Source organism: Silurus aristotelis (assembly GCF_946808225.1).
Source record: "Silurus aristotelis genome assembly, chromosome: 27".
In the NCBI taxonomy this organism is placed as follows: Eukaryota; Metazoa; Chordata; class Actinopteri; order Siluriformes; family Siluridae; genus Silurus; species Silurus aristotelis.
The window spans coordinates 16,218,492-16,243,491 of record NC_139600.1 but is presented as its reverse complement, the minus strand read 5'-3'; the positions used below and the strand labels follow the sequence as shown (position 1 = coordinate 16,243,491).

General features: G+C 41.9%; 1 protein-coding gene across 4 annotated transcripts in view; it reads left to right on the top strand.

Annotated features, from left to right (window-relative positions):
- Positions 1-25,000, top strand: part of dlc1 (DLC1 Rho GTPase activating protein) — an 80,441-nt gene that overhangs the window by 32,507 nt on the left and 22,934 nt on the right. Inside the window, exon 1 of one of the 4 annotated variants that reach the window (XM_083532661.1) lies at positions 21,651-21,921. The exons of the other annotated variants lie outside the window; for them this stretch is intronic. Coding sequence (XP_083388787.1) covers positions 21,909-21,921 — 13 coding nt within the window. The 5' untranslated portion in view covers positions 21,651-21,908. Of the gene's footprint in view, positions 1-21,650; positions 21,922-25,000 lie in introns of those variants that run through there. 4 annotated transcript variants of the gene reach the window in all.

The following is a 25,000-nucleotide window of genomic DNA, read 5'->3' as shown; positions in this document are numbered from 1 at the left end:
TACAGTGGAACCCGGTTATCCCTCCCTCGGTTACCTCAACAACCCTATTAAGTCGACGTTTTTGAAGTGGAACCGGCAAATTCTCGCTTTTTCTAAGCATTTTTTATCGGTTATGTCGACTTTTTTTTTTATGTCGCCGAACCCTGATATCTCGAGCACAAGGGGGGAAAAATTTGCCATTTTACGTCAGTTATCTCGATCAGCACGGTGCAGCCGCAGAAGAACTTGCGGAAGTGGCGGAAAACTCAAACCTTACAGCTGCTCCAGGTGTTGTATTGTATACTGGTGAATCTCTGCTGTTAGTTACTGCACATATGCCTTTTGTTGTTAAATGTTATGCGATGAACGGGAGGCGAGGCCGCGCTTGGCTGCGCGGAACGTGGGATGAGCAGCAAAAGCATAGAATGAACACCGGCAGGATCGGGGGGGAATCCGCGATGCGCTTTGGGAAGAAAAGAGCAGCCGGTGAGAGAGTGCCAGTGGGAAGACACGTACCGGGATACGCATGCGCGATAACAACGACCGCCGTGAACCAACATATACCAACAATAACGGACGGTGAGAGTGTGGAAGTTTAAATAGGAGCTGGTGATGATGATAAACGAGCACCAGATGTGCGCGATTGAAGCCGGGAGCTTCAGAGAAAGCGGCCGAGAAAACACCTGACACGCTGAAGGGGGCGCCGAAGGGGGCGTGGCAGGGGGATTCCCGACAGATAAACATGTACTGTATGTATTTTTATAGCATGACTTCATCAAACAAATCGCGGCAACGCTGTTGCAGGTGCATGCACATTCTCATTTATTAACGCACATCATGTACATGAAGAAATTTCAAGCACGTTAATATACTGCCGCCATTTTGATTTTCGTTTATCTCGATCATCGGTTACCTCGGTGCTTTTTGGCAACCCCCTAGAACATCGACATAACCGGGTTCCACTGTATTATGAAGTCTATGGTAGTATTATGAAGTCTATGGTAGTATTAGGGAGTCTATGGTATATTAGGGAGTCTATGGTAGTATTAGGGAGTCTATGGTATATTAGGGAGTCTATGGTAGTATTAGGAAGTCTATGGTATATTAGGAAGTCTATGGTATATTGGGGAGTCTATGGTATATTAGGGAGTCTATGGTATATTAGGGAGTCTATGGTATATAAGGGAGTCTATGGTATATTAGGGAGTCTATGGTAGTATTAGGGAGTCTATGGTATATTAGGGAGTCTATGGTAGTATTAGGGAGTCTATGGTATATTAGGGAGTCTATGGTATATTAGGGAGTCTATGGTAGTATTAGGGAGTCTATGGTATATTAGGGAGTCTATGGTAGTATTAGGGAGTCTATGGTATATTAGGGAGTCTATGGTATATTAGGGAGTCTATGGTATATTAGGGAGTCTATGGTAGTATTAGGGAGTCTATGGTATATTAGGGAGTCTATGGTAGTATTAGGGAGTCTATGGTATATTAGGGAGTCTATGGTATATTAGGGAGTCTATGGTATATTAGGGAGTCTATGGTATATTAGGGAGTCTATGGTAGTATTAGGGAGTCTATGGTATATTAGGGAGTCTATGGTAGTATTAGGGAGTCTATGGTAGTATTAGGGAGTCTATGGTATATTAGGGAGTCTATGGTATATTAGGGAGTCTATGGTAGTATTAGGGAGTCTATGGTATATAAGGGAGTCTATGGTATATTAGGGAGTCTATGGTAGTATTAGGGAGTCTATGGTATATTAGGGAGTCTATGGTAGTATTAGGGAGTCTATGGTATATTAGGGAGTCTATGGTAGTATTAGGGAGTCTATGGTATATTAGGGAGTCTATGGTAGTATTAGGGAGTCTATGGTATATAAGGGAGTCTATGGTATATTAGGGAGTCTATGGTAGTATTAGGGAGTCTATGGTATATTAGGGAGTCTATGGTAGTATTAGGGAGTCTATGGTAGTATTAGGGAGTCTATGGTATATTAGGGAGTCTATGGTATATTAGGGAGTCTATGGTATATTAGGGAGTCTATGGTGTATTAGGAAGTCTATTAGGGAGTCTATGGTAGTATTAGGGAGTCTATGGTATATTAGGGAGTCTGTGGAAGTATAAAAAAATATAAGGATGTCTATGAAGGTATAAAATAGTATGAGAAGGTTTATGGAATTATATGTTGATAATATCTAATCGTGTTATAGTTTAATACCATCACTAGACTTTCCTAACAGGACTAAAAGAAAATCGCAAGGAGATGTTTATTTAACATTTCTGGAAGGAGTCTCCATAATCAGACTCCTGCTGGTCACATCACACATCATGATAAAGTTTGATATTTTTGTCGTTATTTCTGCTGCCTGTATAAAAGCTGCTGAATGGAGTATTGTATGCTCTCCTGAGACCTGGCGTCAGTATAAAGAGACAGAGTGTACTGAGAGCATGAGCGTGTTTACGGTCGGCTCCACGGTGAGTGGAGTGTGTGCTCAGACACGCCACTCCCTTCAGCCTTGTCTACACGCTCTTATAACACCGATGGCCTTGATGCCTACGAACAAAAGCATCAACGCCATATAAACACACTCCAGCTGGCTTTGGCATGTGGAAAAACAAGCGGATGAACATGGAGGAAGGAAGGAAGAGATGGAATGGCAGAGAGAGAGAGAGAGAGAGAGAGAGAGAGAGAGAGAGAGAGAGAGAAATATATAAATTTGAGGACAATGAATGAATGAATGCTTTCCATATGCTTACATTAACTTCCCAATGATTCAATACATATCCTTATATTTCTATTCACCTCCAAATATTTTCATATACTTTTATATACTTATATTCTCCTTGTGCTTCCATAGACTTCCTCATACTCTCTTATACTTCCATAGAGTTCCATTGACTTCATAATACTCTTTTAAACTTTCATATGTCATCATACTTTATTATACATCCATGGACGTTCTCATACTTCCAAAGAATCCCTTGTACTCCCTTATAATTCCATAGACTTCCTTAAACTCCCTTATAATTCCATAGACTTCCTCGAACTTCCTTATACTTCCACAGATGTCCTCAAACTTCCCTATGCTTCCATAGAATCCCTCATACTCCCTTATATTTCCAGTGACTTCCTTAAACTCCCTTATACTTCCATAGACTTCCTCAAACTTCCTTATACTTCCATAGACTTCCTCCTAAGCTCTTATTTTTCTGTAGACTTCCTCCTACAGTTTTAGACTTCCATTAACTTCCTCATACTCTCTTGTACTTCCACATACTTGCTCAAACTTCCTTATACCTCCATAGACTTCCTCATACTCCATTACACTTCCATACACTTCCTCATACTTGTAAACATCTTGATACTCCCTTATCCGTAAAAACTTCCAAAGACATCCTCATGCATAATTTTATATAGACTTCCTCACACTTTTTTACTTCCCTATTCTTCTTTATATGTCCACACACTTCTCCACACGTCTTTACAGCTAAATGTGAAAGCCCCTGATCATGTTTATTACAGATCACTACACCTTTTCCTTCAGATAAATCCATCTGTAGAGCGAGGAAGCCTGCCTCAGCTAGCATTGCTTTACTTTATTTTAGAATCCTTCATCCTTGGAAACATTTAGCATGTCTGAGTTAGTGATTAGCATTTCAGAGCTAGTGATTAGCATGTCAGCGTTAGCACCTTTGTCCAGACAAAGGAACAAAAAAACAGCTTTTATGGGTCAGAGTCTCGTCGCAGTCGGAGACCTTGATGGCAACTCGGCCCATTTGTCCTGATGAAGGGCCTCGGCGTGATTAGCAATGCTAGCGCTAACTTGCTAATGAGGTTATGTAACCTGATAAGACCTTAGAGCTAAAGCGGGAAATCTTATTGAATAGGGATTTCTGTGGATTTAGTAAATAATTGGTGGATTCATTTCTGGAAAGACTCCTGATGAAGACGGAACCAGCGTGACGCCGTTCCTGAAGAACGGCCCGATCATTCGGGAGCAGCCTTGCATCTAAAGTCCTTTGTGTGTGTGTGTGTGTGTGTGTGTGTGTGTGTGGACGCTTGAGTGTGTTTAATACCTTCCTGCAGATTTTTTCCTGCTTCATGGCTTTTTGTCTGAGGTGTAAAAGGATTAGCGGCGGGGCGTCTCGTCAGCGTGTCTGGGGGAAACGAGTCTTCAGAGTTTTGATATAAAAAATAAAATGCTGGCAATAGAAACCACTTGGATGGAAAACGAGCTACAGAAGAAAACGATCCGCAGTGGTCAGGGGACAGAGGAACCGCAATCACATTTCTGCTTCATCGTGGAATTTCAAAAACATTGCAAAAAAAAAAAAAAAAAAAAAAAAGATTTATTAAATAATTAATAGGATTCATTTTTAATTACCAACAAATCATAAATAAATAATTATTATAGTATCAAATTCTATATACATTGAATTTATTAATCAATTAATGTCAATTAGACAATGTGTATGCTAAGTAAGATCAATTAATTAATAATTATGAATAAAATTAACGAGTTAAGAATTACCAGGTAAATCAATTAACAGGTGCTTAATTATTCAAGTCTGTAAAAATTATAAACTGATTTATTCATGTTGTTAAAAAAGTGATCTAATTTTAAATAATGTTATGTAGATATTTAAATGTTTTTTAAAGAAATTGTATAATTGTGAAATATATAAATATATTGCAATAAGAATATCAATATATGATCGACAAACTGTGTGTGTGTGTGTGTGTGTGTGTGTGTGTGTGTGTGTGTGTGTGTGTGTGTGTGTGTGTGTGTGTGTGAGGTCTCACTGTAGGTTTCAAACATTCCTTCCTGTTTAGTATTTTTGGTCTGCTGACAGTAGACACACACACACACACACACACACACTCTCTCTCTCTCTCTCTCTCTCTCTCTCTCTCTCTCTCTCTCTCTCTCTCTCTCTCTCTCTCACATACACACACATTTATTCACAAATCAGACAGAAACAGCAGTTTATGTTTGCACTTGATATGAATTTTTGATCAGTTGATCTTCTAAAAATAATTGGGTAATATTAGCAAGCTAGCTAGATTTCATCAAACAGGCTAATTCCCTACAGATCGCTAGTTAGCATTGTGTTTGTGTTTGAAAATATTCCCTACAGATCGCTAGCTAGCACGGGGAATGTTGTTTTTATTGTATATGTTTGCCTGCTGTCCTTTTTTTTGGGGGGGAATTTCTAAAGTAAAGAATAATCACATCTTACTTATTAGCTTTTTTTTTTTTTTTTGGTGGCCCAGATGTTAGCATACATCTGTATTTATTAGCCCGATTTAATTTTTATGCTTCATGATAAAATTGATTTATTTTTGTCTTTATTTGTCTCTTGGGTTTTCTGGTAATAAATCGACCTCCTGTCTCCATGTGTGTGTGTGTGTGTGTGTGTGTGTGTGTGTGTGTGTGTGTGTGTGTGTGTGTTAATCCACAATTCATCACTGATTTGTCAGAATGCAGGATACGGTGTGCATTAGTGTGTTTTCGAGTGTTTTCGTTTGTGTGTCAACATCCATGAGGTGGTGTCCTTGTGTGTGTGTGTGTGTGTGTGTGTGTGTGTGTGTGTGTGTGTGTGTGTGTGTGTGTGTGTGTGTGTTAGAAGGAGTGACAGAAATGTTTTTCTGAACCTAGTAACTCCTTTCACTGCTTGTTTGCTTTTCTGTTTTTCATTAATTCCTTTACTGCAATGCTTTTACACACACACACACACACACACACACACACACACACATACATACACACACACACACACACACACACACACACACACACACACACACACACATACATACACACACACACACACACACAGCACAAAATCCATAACAAACTGATGTCAGAGGTCAGTTGAAAGCCATATCCGTCATTAATAAACTTTCATTTTATTGCAGTCTGGCTCAGCGTCGCTCCTAAACGCCTTCACTCAGAGTGACGTCATAGGTCAGAGGGCAACCAGGAGCCCTGAGCGAGTTTTATTGTCCTGTCAGGACTTTACTACACGTCCTCTCACTTCTGTCTCAGGAGCGATGTTTGTAACCGAACACGATCAGCTGTGCATGTTTTAGGCCGGAGACGTGGCAGACTGAGAGCTGGTCTCTGTATGAGTTTGGAGAGAGAAAGCACACTAAACAGATGTTTGATTTCACATCTGGACCAGAATTAACTGCTGTGTAAATCATATGATCAAATTTCTTTCTTAATTTCTTTCATTCTTAATACACGAATTTGTGTTGGTCTCAGTGAAGGTGAACCTGTGTTTTAATGAAGGAGGTGTGGCCTGTGTACCTGTTAGTAAAGGAGGTGTGGCCTGTGAATCTGTGTTACAATGAAGGAGGTGTGGCCTGTGTGCTTTTTAGTAAAGGAGGTGTGGCCTGTGAATCTGTGTTACAATGAAGGAGGTGTGGCCTGTGTACCTGTTAGTAAATAGGGTGTGACTTGTGAATCTGTGTTACAAAGAAGACGGTGTGGCCTGTGTACCTGTTAGTAAAGGAGGTGTGGCCTGTGAATCTGTTTTACAATGAAGGAGGTGTGGCCTGTGTGCTTTTTTAGTAAAGAGGTGTGACCTGTGAAGGTGTGTTTAGGTAAAAGAGGTGTGGCCTGTGTACCTGTGTTTCAGTGAAGGAGGTGTGGTTTGTCAGTTTGAATAAAAGAGGCGTGGCCTCGGTGTCACACCGAAACAGCCATGGAATGTACAGTTCCTAGAAAAAGAAGAAAAACACGCCTTAATCCTGAATTTATTTGAATACGACTGTTTTTTGTACCACATGTGGGGCGTTGTTGCTTACATAACTCGGGATTACGGCTTGCAGATTGACGCTAATGCGATTTCATGTTTGAAGCTTTTCGTCGTTAAACAACACAATCATCCAGGATTTGAATAATAACTATGAGATACAATAGCAGCTCTGTGATTTTTCTGTGTGTAAGACGGAGTAATCCTGAGCTCAGCCGCGTTGTTTACCCACTCCATCCTTTCATTTCCTTGAAAGATGCCGCTGTGATCGTAGCCTGGAGATGTCACACTGTAAGAATGTTCATGTTCGCAATCACTCACTTTATCTCCCTCTCTTTATCTACCTCTCTCTCTCTCTCTCTCTCTCTCTCTCTCTCTCATGTACCTCATCTCTGGCTTTTTCTTTAATTACACCCTTCTCTTGTTGACTTTCTTGAATAAAGATTGAGGGGTGGAGTGATTTGGACTGGTTTATGTCATCTCCACTGCTGCCACTGCTGCTGCACCAGGCATGTCTGAGGGGTTCCTGTGTGTTTTCTGTTGAACTTTGACCTTCAGAGGTTCCGTCCCAGATGGCTTCGGTAAAATGTTCAACCAGCCATAACATGACGAGAGAGAGAGAGAGAGAGAGAGAGAGAGAGAGAGAGAGAGAGAGAATGAGTGAAAGAAAGAGAATGAAGAAGCTCTGTTGACATAGCTGCATCAGACTTCCAAACCACCTGGAAATGAGTAACCCCGTAATCATTCAGTATGCGGAATGTGTTCCAGATAGCAAAGCTGAACATGATAATGAAATCATAGGCCGCTTTCACTGCCAAAGAATCGATTGTGACACACAGCAGGGCCTTGAAATGTGCTCATTTGCAATATCATTTCTGGTCCTTGTTAGTAATTGAACAACAGGCTCTGATTCTACAACCAGAACCTTGAAACTAGCTTTTATCCTAATTATGAGCAATATATCAAGCTCTGGTTCTAGTTACTGGCTGAACACCATTCTCTGGTCTAAGTTACTACTGAAAAATCAGGGTCTAATAAGAACACATAGCTTTTGATCCTAGTTACAATCAATATACCAAGCTCTAGTTGATACTAAGCTCTAGCTCAACCATTGGTTCTGATTTTGGTTATGGACAATTGACTAATGGAACACCAGACACAAGGCTCTGGTCCTAGTTAGTCCCAAGGTTCCAAGCTTAAGTCCTATTTACTACCATAACAACAGGCTCTGGTCCTAATTCTTAATGAAACACCAGGCTCTGGTCCTAGTTTTTAACGGAACACCAGGTTCTGGTCCTAGTTGCTATTAGAGCACCAGGCTCTAGTCTTAGTTACTAATGAGACACCAGGCTTTGATTTTAGATTTTATCCTAGTTGTGATCAATATATCAAGCTCTGGCTCTAGTTCCTTTCAGAACACAAGGCTCTGGTCTTAGATGCTTCCCAAACACCAAGCTCTGTTTTGTTTTGTTTTTTACTAATGGAACACCAGACTTTGGTTCTAGTTATTACCAGAACATTAGGCTTTAGTCCTAGTTTCAACAAAAAACACCAGGCTCTGGTCCCGGTAACTACTGTAACACCAGGATCTAGTTCTAGTTACTATGTAACACCAGGATCTAGTTCTAGTTACTATGTAACACCAGGATCTAGTTCTAGTTACTATGTAACACCAGGATCTAGTTGTAGTTACTACTGTAACACCAGGATCTAGTTCTAGTTACTATGTAACACCAGGATCTAGTTGTAGTTACTACTGTAATATCAGGATCTGGTTCTAGTTACAATCAGAATGCTAGTTTCCAGTTCTACTTACTACTATAACACCAGGCTTATGACATTATCCCAGTATTGTAATACTAATTTTTGGTTTCAACATTAGAGCTGGATTAAAGATGATGAATTCTCTAAGGTGTTTGTTTATTTTGCAAAGGAATTTGTATAACCGTGTAGAACCTGTTGGACATTCCACAGGCAGCATCCTGACAGGTTTTCCTTCAGGAGAATGAGAAGAATGACAAATGGTTTTGCTTTAACAGGTCTGCTTTAGCTGTCCAACCTGGAAACTGTCAGCCATTTTTAGGCTTATCTTGGTCATTTCTACTGTCTGAGGAAAAAGGGATGCTTTTAGAAGCCATCTGATAAAGAATTGGTCTTGAAGGGTTGCACCTAGAAGTATTTAAATGATTTCGTATTCAGATAAGAAACCAACAAAAACCACAAAACCTATAATTGTGGCAAATGTGTATAAAAAAAAAAATAGATGGCAAACTCAACTGCCAATCAGAATTACAGCTGATTGTGCTAATAAATTCTTCATGGGTTCAATCATCAGGGTTTAAAAAAAAATGAATTCATTGGGCCAACATCACCACCTGCAATGCTCTGGGCTACATTCCATTGGTCACACACATCCCTGTTGTGAATGTTGGAACTGTTTCCTCCTCAGGGCGCCTATTCAACATATAACCTCCTAAAAAAAAAGAGGTGTCAGTATGACCTTTGCTCCCTAACCCTGAGGTCACAGCCTAAGTGTCATCCTGACAGGAGCGCTGTCCTTGGGACTTTCGAACTCTGCTGGGTGAACTTTGACCCAGCTCTGAACTCTGTTCTGCTGTCATGCTGGCTTAATAAAAAAGAGAGAAAGAGTGACAGGGCAATGAAGCGTACATATGACATGACCCTCTGCTATTCAGGACACGTGTGCAAGTTCGTGTGTGTGGTCACGGTTGGAACGGGACTACCGGTACGACACGGGTTATGCCTATGTATAGAGAGGTATTGTGTGTGTGTGTGTGTGTGTTTGTGTGTGTGTGTGTGTGTGTGTGTGTGTGTGTCTGTGTGTTAGAGGGTAAAAGTAAGATAAAGATAGACAAAGAACAAGAAGGAAAGAGTGAAGTCACAAACCCGAAGGAGAGAGAGGTGGCACTGCTGGGGTATGACTCAACCACATAGACAGTCTATGAGTTAGCGCTGGGCTATGTCTCGCTCACTTTCTGTCTCACACACATCTATCTCTGGTTAATAAGTCCTTTGTCTTACCGTGTCCTGGTGCTATCCCATAATTAAACCATTGTCTGTGTGTGTGTGTGTGTGTGTGTGTGTGTGTGTGTGTGTGTGTGTGTGTGTGTGTGTGTGTGACACATTATGGTGCATGGTAACGTTAAATTCACGCTAACATGCGTGGCAACAATCAGATAAATAGACATTTGAATTGAATTTTTAATTTTAACGACACAAACCTTCTTATTTTTCAGGCAGGATAGCACAGAATGCTGCACCCTACTGCGACAACACCGCAGAAATTTGGTAAAGTCTCAGTTTATACCAGAATACCGTTCTCTGGTCCTAGTTACTGCCAGAAAACCAGGCTTTGATCTTAGTAAGTACCAAATATTCTTATAGAATACCAGGATCTAGTCTTAGTAAATAACAGATTCATAGGCTTAAAGAATACCAGGCCCTGGTCCTAATTACTCTCTGAATACTGGGGTCTGGACTCTGGAAACTACCTGATTTCCAAAATTCCAGAATGCCAGGCAATTGACCTAATTATTACCGGAATACCAGGTTCTGGTCTTGGTAACTACCAGAATGCCTGGCACTGGACCTAGTTACCACCGGAATGGCAGGTTCCAATCCTAATTATAGCGGGAATACCAGGCGCTGGTCCCAGAGGCACAAAAACAGCATATGCGCAGTGCATATATGCGCCGCACATGGGGGCACCATTGCCTGTAACGTATTTATTCCTGTATTTGCCTCTCTTTTTCTGCAAGAGGGAGATGGCACCAACCATGTTCTTGCAAACCCCTCAGCAAATGTGCAGTTGCACCCCTGGGTGTTCCTAGTTACTCCAGGAATGGCGGATTGATTCAAATTATCACTGAATACTGGGCACCAGTCCTAGTTGCTACTGGAATGGTCCTAGTTACTGTTGGCACACTGAGATACCACTACACTCACGATGGTTAAAGTAAAAGTAATCTCATATGAAGCAAAAGTCTCTAATTAAACTTTTAAGATTAAAAAGTAAACACCTCTATACAGCATAGCCAGTCAAATCTTGAGTGCGCCCCAGGTCTGGTTACTAGGCAATTATCTTTTTTTTCCCTCTATGTTACTTTTGTTTATTTGTTCAGTTGTGTTTTACCATGAGGCTACACAGTCTGGTCTGGTCCTGATGCATGATCTGATGTTGCGCTTATGTCCGTTTATTTTTTTTGCATTCTCTGAGCATTCTGGTTCCCTCAAGGTCTCCGAAACAATGGGCTTGTTTGATGTATCTTCAAAACGGCATGGCACCACCGACAATGGTTCGGTTGTTTTCCAAGAAAACATGAGTTAAGGCAAAAACAGACAGCGTACTGTCCAAATAGAAGCATTGTGATTGAGTCATGTGAGACTTCTCTTTGAATGAATGGAGTACAGTATCAGGGGGAGGAAATGTGATTTCGCTTTCTTTTGGCTATGCTGATATGCCACTCACTCTCTGTTGGAGATTTCGGTCTGATGTGAGAACTGCAGGCCATTCTTTAGCCCTCAAGGGGGAATTGCTGAACTGGTCTCCTGAACATGTTCAAGTCATTTGACCGCCTACTGAAAGGCATCTACTGAAGGTTACTGTGCTTCTTTATACTGGGACTCTACAGGGAAGATCAACAGAGAACATTCATAAGCATACTATTTGAATAAAACCATGGTGTGTTCTCCCACATGGTAAAGTTCTCGTGGTAGGTGAGAACACAGTAACAAATCTTGGTCTGAGAAACATTTGAGCAAGGTGGTCAATGTAAAGCAATAAAAGAATCAGATTCCAGCTGACTTGTTGACCTCAAACTGAGGTGGTTCTTCATTAGGTAGGTCTTTAAAGATCTCCAAATTTCTTGTCACATTATTGGTGGCATGGCTGATCACATAATCTGTAATTATGCAGCATTATTAAATAACCCCAAGGTCACTTTGACCACTATCACAAAATGGAGAAAGACTAATTGTCTGATTTACTGACAGACCAACTATCCTTAAATCATTCTTTTTGTTTAGTCTCAGCAAGATTTTCCTCGTGCAAGTCCTACTGATATAAGACTCGCCTAAACATTCGTCATCGCTGTTCATTAACCTTTGGAGTTGCCCCCCATGTCTTTAGGGTCATGTGCCTTAGATGTGTTCCTCAGCCCTCAGTCACATGGCTGGAAGAGGCAAATCTGAGAGCTTTGTCACAGTTTACAGAGCTCTGCATTGTCCCATAGCCAAAGATGGTTTTTGGATTGTTTTTATATCAATGTTCTTGATGTCCATGGACTCTTTTTTTAAGAAAACTACGGATACCACTGTTTTAAATCATTTTGCAGTGTTTTGGGATTTGTAACTGCTCCTTTGCAACACAATGAAAATCCAAGTAAATGAAAGAAATCCTCTTAAACGATTCCTGAATTATTAAGAAACATTGAGAGACATTGCAGGCCTCAGCGGATTCAATTTGTTTCCCTGTCCTTAGATCAATTTCAGTCAAGGCAACACGAATCGCTTAAGATGCTGCAGTGGAAATTCAAACCCTCTGTTTTTTAAAAAAAAACTTGAGACAATTGGTGCTATTGATTTTATTTTTTATTCATGTGGAATTTGTTTATGCAGAACATATTCTGTGGTTAAGAAGCTTGGAATGTTTTCTTGCATTTAGAATGCACTAGAAATATGACAGCTATGAGTATTATTTCAAGTCTGCTGGCGCAGATAGTTTTAGCGTGGTGGGTTATCCATTCTCAGGACCATGTGGAGGAGGGGAGCACCGATATCTTAACAAAAAATGCCTCTCATGCCTTTCGCACAAATTTCCCACAGCTACTCTGGAGCACAGAAAAAAACTTGCCATGTTTGACTTTTACTTTTGAGGTCCTATTTTGTTTCATGGGTTCCAACACGAGGTCGTCTTTCCCAAGCTTGTCTCTGTTTAACAGTTACATTGACCCAGTTTGTTTTTTAAGGATGTACCATAAACCAAAACAGAGAAGGAAAAGAATCCCTGCAGAACCATGCAGGGAAACAATTTTTTAAAGGAGCTTTTTAAAATCGGTTTGTCTCAAGGTTTCTTCCTCATATCATCGAGTTTCTCGTTGATCTCACCTTTGGCTCGATTTTTCTCTGTAAAGCTGATTTGGGACAATGTCCAGGGTTTAAAGTGCTCTACAAATAACATTTAATTGAATTGAATATTTTAAACCAGTTTGTCATAATTCTGGATCTGTAGCACTGACTTTGAGAACAGGAAATACATGTTAACCCGTGATCGCCGATGTTAGCTTGTTAGTACGTTTCTCAGTAAAGACGTGCTTTCATAGTGTCCAGGTTCCCCCTCACACTTTATCTCCAAATCCCAAATTACCAAATAAAAATTAATAAGAAGAAAATGATTGTTGTAATATGATTTTCAAGGTTGAAAAGGAACTTAGGATTTAAATGCATTACGATCCACCATACAATCTACAGGATATTCACGAACAAGTGCAGTGGCTGATTTACAAGTTGAGGAGATACGGTCCACTTGAGTTTGATGTCGACGAGAGGTTCAGCGTTCATCTCGGACCTCTGATAAAGACTTGCACTGCTGAACTTCAGGAAATGCAAGAATTGTGTTCATACTGTAGACTACATACAGGACTTGTTTCGAGCCACTCGACTCTAAAGTAGTCCAAACATTTCCTGGTTCCATCAACTGGAGCAGTTCCTGCCTGGTGCATTAAGACCCCTTGAATACCACCATGAATGGCCACTTCAGTATCCCTAAAACACACACAGAGCTTTCAAAGCTTCCCTGACTGGTCAATGAGCTGCATTCACGGCTGAGCCCCCAAGCACTTTTAGACCTTACGGTTTTTTTTTTTTTTTTTTTTTTACCAAGTGCCCTAACACACACACACACACACACACACACACACACACACACACACACACACACACACACACACACACACTTAGTAAGTGTATCGCTGTTCCTGTCTCTCCTCTGTCTCTAATAGAAAGTGAACTGGGTTGAGATCTAATTCTGCTGGCAACACACAGGAGGTGTTTTATGGCTCGACTCCCCTTGCAGTTCATCTGCTCCTCCACAGATGTGCAGTAAATTAACTTAGACACAGAGGAACCAGGGACTACGAGAGAGTGAAAAACAAGCCAAGTGATTATCAGGTGGCGGAACACATGCTCACACGTGGCGAATAAAAACGGCTCTGTTCCCAGTGCTTCAGCAGTGGTTTTATGCTGCTTATCGTTTTTGCGCTTTTGCCTTTGTCTAATTGGTGTCCACATGTCCCATGTCTCGCTCATCTCTTTTTGGGACATGTTCTTCCTTGCCCACACGGTTTAGCTTTGTGGACTCTTCAGATCAAAGCAGGTTGAGGTTCAGGATAAAACGCTTCTAATTGGTAATCCTCAAAATTCTCTGAGTAAATCTCTGGTAAACACAGACAAGCCCATATGTTCTTATGCTCCTTTAACCATCTGTTCTGCAATGTATGTTCTTTAAACCTTTTTTTCAATCTTAAACCAACCAAGAACAACTTTTTTTTTTTTTTAAAAAAAGGACTTCCAACTGACACAAATGAGCAAATTAAAAAGATTGCCCAAGGAGGTCAGTTTGGTAGTGCAGGGATTTGACCGCACAACCTTCTGGCCTTCAGAAGGCCAAAAAGATTGTGGACACCTGACTATAAGACTGTGTGCTTTTTTGTGCTCAATAACCTCCACTCTTCTGAGAAAGGTTTTGTGGTGATTCATTCAGCCACAAGGGTGTTAGTCAAGTCAGGAACTAATGGAGTTGATGTGAGGTGGTTCAGTGTTCACATTCAAAGTTAAAATAGGGTTGGCCCTCTATAGCAGGAGATCTTCCACATCTTCCAACCCATAGCAAGCAGATCTTCGTAGAGTTTACTTTGTGCACAGGGGTATCGTCATAGTGGAACAGATTTGGGTCCCCTAGTTCAAGTGAAGGAAACATTTCATGCTACGTCCTACACAATTGTGTCTTAAACTTTTTGGGAACATTTTGGGAAAGAAGCACATATGGGTGGAAAAGTCAGGTGTCCCAATACTTTTATCCAGTCTTCAAGCTTTGGTACATCATGAGGCAAACAAAATATGGAATTTGAACTCTAATGGAACATTGAGCATAATTTGGATTCAGAAGCTCTCAGGAAGGGACGTATCCAGAATTTGGTCATTAAGCTGTTGAAGAAAGAAATGTAAAAAAGGTGATGTACAGCACCATGAAATTATATCTTTGTATATCCCAGTGATGTTAGGAATCTGGAATCAGAGCGCAGGGTCAGCCATGATACAGCACCCGTGGAGCACATAGGGTTAAGGGCCTTGCTGTAAGGGCCCCAAGAGCGGCTCCAACCCTCAACCTTCTGATAACTCAGAGCTTTAACCAGTAAGTTACCACCCTGAGGATGGACATCTGACCACATGACTGCAAGGCTATCAAGTTTCTCTCCAGCTTCATTACGATTCCACAATTTTGCTTCAAGACAGGAACCAAACTCATTAGAGCATAGTGTGAATTGATCATCATGTTTCGATGTTCTTCTCACAACAGAAGTGCACTGTTGTAGGTGTACAGTTTTTCCTCAACCTGCAGATGAACCAACTCATATTTCATGTATAATTCATTAAGAATATTGTGCCATGCTGGTTCTTTCCTCATCTTCTGGCAAGTTCAAAGCCGGGTATCAGCATCTCAAATAAAACCCGGATGATTTATGAGCCTGTACTTTTTGAACGACGATCATTACGCTCTTGAGGTTTAGGGAACATGGCTGCCTGAAGGCCAAAGAGAAACAATTAGCATTTCAAATCCATTATCTTCTGATAGAACTCATTACATCATAATGTTCGTCTAATTCCATCGCCTCCATTCTCGCCCTGTGTTAGCCGCTGTTAACAAGTCGGCAGTCAGGCCAAGCGTGTGCTAACAACCGAACAGGTCTTTCGTCCTCTTCTCAGCATTCACTCTCTCTTTCTCTCTCTCTCTCTCTCTCTCTCTCTCTCTCTCTCTCTCTCTCTCTCTCTCTCTCTCTCTGTCTCTCGGTTAGAAATCGAGGCAGTGCGGCTTGTGTGTAAGTAAGTTGTGTAGATGATTAATGAGCAGAGCGAAGAGTTTGGCTCACATCAGCCACATGATGAGCCTCTGCCAAGTCGCTCACGTAGCCTCGGTACTTCATCTTGGTGTCAGGCGTAGGAATGCCTCCAGATGACCCCCCCCTCACACACACACACACACACACACACACACACACACACACACACACACACACACACACACACACTTTTTTCCCTCCACATTCTTCTCCTGTTGTGTCTCATAACATTTTACCAGAATGTATTGTTTTGAATGTATAAAAAAGTGTATTTTAGATTTAAAAAAATTATTACGAATCAGAGTTTGTTCTGTACTTGGTTGGCCTGGTAGTCCTGTAGACCATTGGTCGTTTATTAACCCGAGGTAAACCTTGCTCGTGTGTGTGTGTGTGTGTGTGTGTGTGTTTGTGTTTGCAAAACAAACATTTTAACGCACATTATGTGTGTGTTTACCTCAGACCGCTCGTTAGAAAAAGATAAACGACTGGCAACGCAGCGATTTACTCGTTCCTGTCTGTATGAAGGCAAATAACTCACTAATTTTCTCACCATATGTTCATGTATTTTGCATATCAAGTTTCCAAGGCGACCAAAATCCGGCTAGCGGCTGGATTTCTTATTTGTGCATCTGTCCATGAACTGTATGTGAAGGCTACGTGCAAATGAGATGAATAAGCATATCTTGTGTAAAATTACTTGTTGCTCATATGGATAATTGTTTGCAAACACCTGATCATGTTCTTCTTAAATGTCCCATTCCACATTTAGTTCCCATTTTATGGTAGAGTAACCTTTCTCCTTCTGGGAAGATGTTCCACTAGATTTTGTGGAGATTTTATTCAACAACAAGGGTGGTAGTAAAGTCAGGTACTGACCATTGGTGTTTAGTAGCATTGCAGCTCTATAGCAAGAGACATTTCACATCTTCCAACCCATGGAAACCATATCTTCATGAAGCTGGCTTTGTGCTGGCTTTGGGTCGCCTAGTTTCAGTGAAGGGAACATTTGCTGTAAAAGATTTTTGTTTGAAGAAGAATCTCATATGGCTGGAAAATTATCCGCCGAACATTAGCGTCCCAGGACTGCTCTCATTTCTGCTCATTGATGCTTCCTGACTAAAGTGCAGTAGGTTGAGTGGAGAGGTGGATCTGCGATGCTCCTAACAAATCAAGAACACTTCATGAGTTACACTGCCAAATGCTAACCTCGCAACCTTTTGTTTGTTGTTTGTTGTTACTAGCCGTCTGAAGAGTTAGCCGTAACAATGGCGTCTGGTCATCTGTAACTAAAGCTAAGAGCCAATTTGTAGCATTGAATCTGAAAGGGTTAAATGAAGCACGAGAAAATAAAGCTCAGGCAGCGTGTCTAGCAACAGGCTGTTTACATTTTCTGGATGGTTCCGCAGTGGAAATGTGATGACATCGGCGTGAATCATAACCTGGATGGCGTGAAACGGGAGCCAACACGCCGCCCTTAATTTCATGTGAGTTTTCAAAGAAAAATGGTCTAGTCATCGAAAGCTAAAATAAACATTTCTCCTGCTTCTGCCCTCAATCTCGCGTTTGGAATCTCTTATCTTCACGCATGACTAATTGAAGAAATATGAGGAATGATGTGGAGCCTGGGGCCTCGTCTTTTTTCTCTTTTTTTCCCTCATGTCAGTATGCAGGACTGCAGCTGCCTTTAAAAGGACTAAATGAGCCACTGAGCAGCATCTGGAACAAAAGAAACCCATGAGAGGGACTGATTTAAGGTTTTCTTTTTCAATTAAAAAATAAAACATTCTTCAGGAAAATGATGTGGTAGTATAAGAAGCATAAAACACCTCAGGATACACCATAACAGGAAAGTAATCAACTTGAAAGTTCATCAGCCTCCTTTCATGTGGTATTTCATTTGTTCATAATTGATAGCCCACAGCAGTACTAGGTACTGGTCTTAGCTAGCTTACCTAGCATATGATGTACTAAAATTAGGCCCATATGAGGAACTTCAGTGGCCAGACCTGGAGCTGGAGTGGTCAAAAAGATAGAGCCTCTTGCAGACCAGCTGGTAAGTTGGCCAATGTTTGACAATTTGGATTTTATTTATTTGCTAATTCTGCCCAAATATCTTGTCCACTGAGGGATAATTTCCTGAAAATACAGAGGCTATGAATGGATGAAAGTTCTGTGGAGCCCAAATGGGACGTTTCTGTCTTCACCAGAAGAACTTGTGTGAGATGGAGAACATGAGAGATGTGATCCGATTCCCTCACCCCCACACTCACACATGGAGGTGGAAGTTTAATGGTTTGAGGTTGTTTTGGAGCAGGGAAGTTTCTGGAAAGTGAAAGGAATCCTGAACCAACATGGCTCCAGTTCCGTACTTCATCACCATGCAGTTCCGTCTGGACTGCGGCTCATTGGAACCGAATTCACCGTACAACAAGACAATGAGCTGAAGCGCACGTCTGAGTTCTGTGTTCTGAGCAAACAGACGTCTGGAGTGATATCTATCACCTGCCCAGTCACCGCACCTTAATCCTACTGAACTGCTCTGAGATGAACAAGAACATCTACAACTAGTGAAGACCTTTGGAGAGTTTTATAAGAGACATTGCAAAGTGTTTCAGCTGAATGTTTGGAGAGAAACAAAGTGTCCGGATGCTTGTTCATGCTGAGGTAGGATTTTTCAATGAGAATAAAATGCAACATCTTCAGACTGAGTTTGTTGCATACAAATGAGTGAAACATGCACATGTCTCTGAACAGCCATACTAGACTAGGTTTCTAGGAAAGACTAGAAAGTGTTTCCACACTTTTCACAATTTACAGTAATGAGTTGCCTAGTTTTTAGCACCAATTATTAAAAAAAAGATCTGAAAAGCAAAATTTCCATTTCCAGTCTGATGGCTATTGATATTCCCCAAATCCCAGGTTTTTTTTCTGCTGGCGCTGATGCAGCTGGCTGTTTCGGAATTCTTCACAGGGACCTTAAGGGAAGCAGGTCATCTCGTTTTGACCTTGGATCACGCTGTCCTGTTCTTTTGGAGCTAGCTTCAAAGAGCTTCCACATCTTCTCGAGGAAGCTCATCTCATGCATCAAACTGACATGACGTGGACATCAATAGTAAAAGATGAAAAGAGGGATGAAGAGGAGTGCAGGAGCAACTCTGATACGACTGCAGCGAGAGGTCCTCGAACATCTAAACCACCTAGGCTTGCTTTTGTGTCTTTAGATTTTTTCTTTAGAAGGTTTGTGTGGAGAAGTGGAGGAGAAGATTACTGGAGAAGATCTTGTTTTGACACTTAACATGAGTTCACAGGGAAAAAATATCAAAACGTTTTGATTAAATTTTCCACTCTAAAAAATTTTCAGCAAATTCTACACCTTTACTGTGGAAATGCTAACGCAAATCTTAGCTCGCACTTTCCTTTTGAGGGAACTCTGTGTGTCATATGTTTCCTTCCTTCCTTTATTTCTTCCTGGATATATACATCCACTGTATGCAGTCAGGAATGATGGGTTTTCCTGTTGGAGATTCAGAGTTAGCATGTTTGGTGCTAGCATAAACGCTTTGGATAAACAAAATGTTTAGCAACACAGGAAGAAAGGGGGAGGACAGGAAGAGGTCTTCTTTCGGGTTCTCCCATTAGGGGTCGCCACAGTGGATCATCTGTCTCCATACCCCCTGTCCTCTACATCTGCCTCTTTCAAACCAACTAGCTGCATGTCTTCCCTCACCACATCCATAAACCTCCTCCATGATCTTCCCTTCCCTGCACAAACCATCTCAATTGGGCCTTTCTTCCTTTGCCCCCAAAACGTTCCACATGCGCTGTCCCTCTAATAAACTCATTTCTAAACCTGTCCATCCTCATCACTCCAATGAACATCTTATATATATATATATATATATATATATATATATATATATATATATATATATATATATATTTATTTATCAGTGTAATAAAAACTAATTTCTGTTATTTGTGTGGAAGTGTGTGTGTGTGTGTGTGTGTGTGTGTGTGTGTGTGTGTGTGTGTGTGTAAGTAAGTAAATGTAATCTGGAACTGATATATGATTCTTTGTGGATGATCTGGCAACCCGAACATATGACTGAAAAAGTTGTAGTGAACTGTAGTGAAAACTGCAGGTAAAACAGTCAAAGTATAAGAGATAACATCAGACTTATAACTGGAAGTGTGTGTGTGTGTGTGTTTGTGTGTGTGTGTGTGTGTGTGTGTGTGTGTGTGTGTGCGTGTGTGTGTGTGTGCCACAGATGTGAGTTTTCTGAGAACTGAATGTCTCTCTAATTATAACATTTAATGACTTGTGTGTGTGTGTGTGTGTGTGTGTGTGTGTGTGTGTGTGTGTGTGTGTGTGTGTGTGTGTTGGTTCTGTATACAATTGAAGTCAGGCATGTGTCACATTCTTAGCCCGACTCATTCCCTTTGTGTGTGTGTGTGTGTGTGTGTGTGTGTGTGTGTGTGTGTGTGTGTGTGTGTGTGTGTGTGTGTGTGTGTGTGTCTCATCCATATTTATGGACATTTCCTGTTATGAGCCTCAAAATATCCAAGCTGACACACTCAATTCTACACACACACACACACACACAGACACACACACAAAGGGAATGAGTCGGGCTAAGAATGTGACACATGCCTGACTTCAATTGTATACAGAACCAACACACACACACACACACACACACACACACACACACACACACAGCACTGCATCCTCGCTGACCTGCACACACTCAATGCACAAAGACACACATCAAACACTCCTGTGCAACACATCACTGCACACCAAAACACACCTGCACCACTCATTTCCTGTGTGTGTGTGTGTGTGTGTGTGTGTGTGTGTGTGTGTGTGTGTGTGTGTGTGTGTGTGTGTGAAAGAGAGAGAGAGAGAGAGAGAGAATAGCTGGCCATTTTTTCAGTTCGAGAAACCCACCCAGGTCAACACACACACACACACACACACACACACACCCTGTGGGCTGGGCAATAAAAGCCAAACTTCAAGAAATGGAATGGATTGAGATTCAGATTGAGATTAGATAGGAGAGGGACAATACTGTTAAACCACACACACACACACACACACACACACACACACACACACACACACACACACACACACACACACACACACACACACACACGTCCCTCGCTCTTTTTCTCTGTTTCTCACTCACACACACCACACACAAAACTCATAAGGGTTCAGTTCGCGGTCACTACTAACTGCAAGTAAAGTGTAAAATTAGATAAACAGAGTAAAGAAAGAAAGAAAGAAAGAAAGAAAGAAAGAAAGAAAGAAAGAAAGAAAGAAAGAAAGAAATGGAGGTAAAGAGAATAATTTCTTTTCTTTATTTCTGTATATCATTTAAACGTTTGGAGTGACATTTGAAGACCCCCCCCCCCCCTCTCAAACTGGAGACTCATTCCAGAAACATCTCTCTTCTTCATGTCAGTGATCTGAACAAATAATTCCCCTTACTACAGAGCCCAACATCAACAATCCCACCAACATCAACCAACCCCTTCTGACCAATCAGCATCGAGATCTCACCTTTTTCTGATGGACAATCTGGAGGAACCTTCAGTGGGAAATAAAAACGGGGCGGGTACTGAAGTTCTGACCAATCAGCGCAGTTCTGATTTAGAACTGAAGGGTGTGATCTGAACCAATCAGAGTAGCGCGGATGGGGTGTGGGCGTGTGAGAGGGCGTGGTTTGAGGTGAGCGTTTTGAACGCCGAGTCGTTTCATTCATATATTCTGTGCGGAGAGACGCGCGCGCTGCTTACACGCGCTCTTACTCTCTCTCTCTCTCTCAGACGGACTTTGTGAAATCTGGATTCCACAGGACCAATGGATTTCCCTTCGGAGCGCGCGCGGACCGTGGATATGTCCTGACCGTGTTCCTGGTGACTTTGTGCACGCGCTCCGCCGTAATGTTGGACTAGATCTCGGAGAGGAGAAGTGTGCTTGTTCACCTGAAGTGCGCGCGACACCCCGCGGAACACGATGATCCTCACCCGTGAGTAGCGTCCACGTGTCATTTCTTACTTCTCGTGCGTGTGACACGACTAACACGGGGTGGAGTTGCGCGAGCGCGCGTCCCGATAAGAACTAATATTCGTTTGTGCGCGCGTGCGCGTCTTACCGTTTGCGACCCGAGCGGCGTTAAGGTGCGCGCGTCAGGACAAGCTCCGTATCTCCACCAAACCCCTAGCTGATGCCGTCACCCGTTAGGCTGGGTTCCTCTATAAGATGTCATGCAGCGCGAGCTCGGACACATGAAAAGCACTGTCAATTTAGGTGGACCTCATGTGTGGATCAAAAACCATTTGAGTTTATAAAGTGTGTGTGTGTGTGTGTTTCTGAAACTCTGTTTCTGGTGTGTAACTGAGGTGCAGGACAAACACACACACACACTCAGGTAGAGTGGTACATGTTTGCTGGATGGTGCAGTACCATGACCTTCACTGTCTGTGTGGCTGAGATGGTACATTTGGGTGTGTGTGTGTGTGTGTGTGTGTGTGTGTGTGTGTGTGTGTGTGTGTGTGTGTTTTACATGGAAAGGTTGTCTTGTAACTAGTGTTTCTACAGCTTAAACTCTCAAACTCATGTGCACAAACTTTTGCACTCAATTGGCTTTTTTTTTTTTTTTTCATACATCAATACACAAACAACCTCACACATGAACACACTCATTTACAACACACACAAACTCGTGTGTGTGTGTGTGTGTGTGTGTGTGTGTGTGTATATATATATATATATATATATATATATATATATATATATATATATATATATATATATACATACATACACACTTGTGTACAAATGTATACACACAAACACACATACACTACACACACACACACACACACACACATGCATACACATACTCATGAACATATTCAGTATCTACTCCTCAACTTGTGTGTGTGTGTGAGAAAATATGTGTGTCCAGATGGAAAGAATCATCTAGTTTCCAGGGTTTCCACACACACACACACTCCATATGTTTCTGGACCTTAATGGAATCATTTGATACACTTCAACTCCACAGAGTGATGCATGACCTTCCAGGTGTGTGAAGATGAACACTGTTTTTGTGTCAGTCTCATGAATAAAACAGCTGGCTGTCATTTCCTCCACATGTGACTGCAGCACTCTAGGTTTCCCATAATTCATTTCACCAAGTCATTACAGTAGATCAGAACATCCTTCTAAAAAAAAAAAAAAAAAAGGAAAAGATGATGCCTGGGGCCAAAGTTCTAGATACAGAGGTGTGTTTTTTTTTCTCTCTCTCTCTCTATCTATTAGCAGCTACCAATCATACAGATCTCATGGGGTGCCAATATTTTGAGGTGTTTGGCACTCTGGGTTCAGAACCCTGACTCGGGAACCCCGAGATCTTTCTGCATCTGTGACGACGAACTCTAACGCCGCCTTTCTAATGCTGAAGGAACTGAATTTGCATTCATGGCCTTTAGAAGACTGGCGTCTCTCTCTCTCTTTCTTTCTCTCCTTTTCTCTCTCTCTTTCTCTCTGTTTCTCTTTCTCAGCAGGGGGAGCATGCGGTTCCTCCTCCGCCTTCTCCTCATGCTGACACAATATTGGCCTGCAATTGTGAGAACTTCCTCTGACAGGAAAAGCACAGAGAGAGAGGGAGGGAGACAGAAAAATATAAAGGGAGAGAGAAAGAGAGAGAAAGGGAGAGTGATGGAGAAAAAAGAGAATGGGAAAGAGAAAGAAACAGAATGGGAGAGACAATGAGTGACAGAGAAAAGAAAGAGAGATATAGAGAAGAGAGAGGGAGATGGAGAGAGACGGAAATGAGAGAGTGAGCGATAGAGACGTCTCTCTGATTTTCCTCTGCTCTTCATCAGAGCTCATGGACAGAAGAGTTTTTATCTGTTTCTCACTACATTGAGTTTGTTGCAGTTATAAAATGTAATGATGTCCTGCATCACGCCATCGTTTAATTCAGCGTCTCGCAGCAGAGATGATTTGGCGAGAACGGGGCAATCGATTGGCTGCACGGAACCACCCGAAAGGGGGCGTGGCTTATTACATCACCTCTGTGACCATGCCATGGTTCTGCTTTCGGTGGTGTGATCTCGGCGTATGACAAACGACCTGAAAAGTGATCAGGGGTTTACGTGGCCTCGGGGGCGTGGCTTTTGTGTGGGGGTGTGGTGTATGTCTGTTGGTTTGAGTGAAGGTGTGTGGCCTTTGTGTGTCAGTCTTAATATAGGAGGTGTGGCTTTTGTGTTCAGTTTGTTTTGGTGTGAAAGGAGGTGTGGCCTAAATTGTCAGTATTAGTTGAGAAGTGGTGTGGTCGCTGTGTCTCGGGTTTATTGAAGGGGTTTGGCATTTGGGTCCTCAGTTTCAATTAAGGGGGTGTGGCCTCTGGCAGTTAGACTTGGTGAAGGGGTGTGGCTTATGAATCCTCAGTGTCAGTTAGGGGGCGTGGCATATGTGTCCTCAGTTTCAGTGAGGAGGTGTGGCCCAGTTTCAGTGAGGGGTGTGTGGCCCAGTTTAAATAAAGGAGGTGTGGCCTATGTGGCCCAGTTTCCAGAATCCTTGATGACGGGACCCAAATCCAGTCAACTGAGACAGCTAGATCTTTGTGGTTCTCTTTGGGTGGGCTTGGTTAATCATCTCGATGTAAGATGATAGCTGCTGAAGTGTTTTCATACGTGAATTTGAAACCCACACTGTGACCTTGCTGGCTATTTGCTCAGGCTAAGCGATGACTTAGCAAAAGCAAAGGCCAAAGGGCACTAGGTGATGGAACCAGGACGTGAGCCAGCAGTGCAGCAGTGCTGGTGGATTAATACAGAGAAATGAGAACAGAATGAGAAGACCTAGCTGACTGGAAAAATACTAATGTGTTAGTGTTGTTAGCATTGTTTAGCATTGCTAGGCTCTTACACTGGCCCTGATCAGAGGAAAATGAATGGAGGATTCAGCAGGGGATAAAGAGAATGTAAAAAAACGCATTAGCATTAGCATCTTTAGGGCTCACAGTTTAAGGATTTGACTCCAGGTGGCTTGTGGTGGAATGATGGTGGGAGAAGTGAAACGCTGGATGATGACAC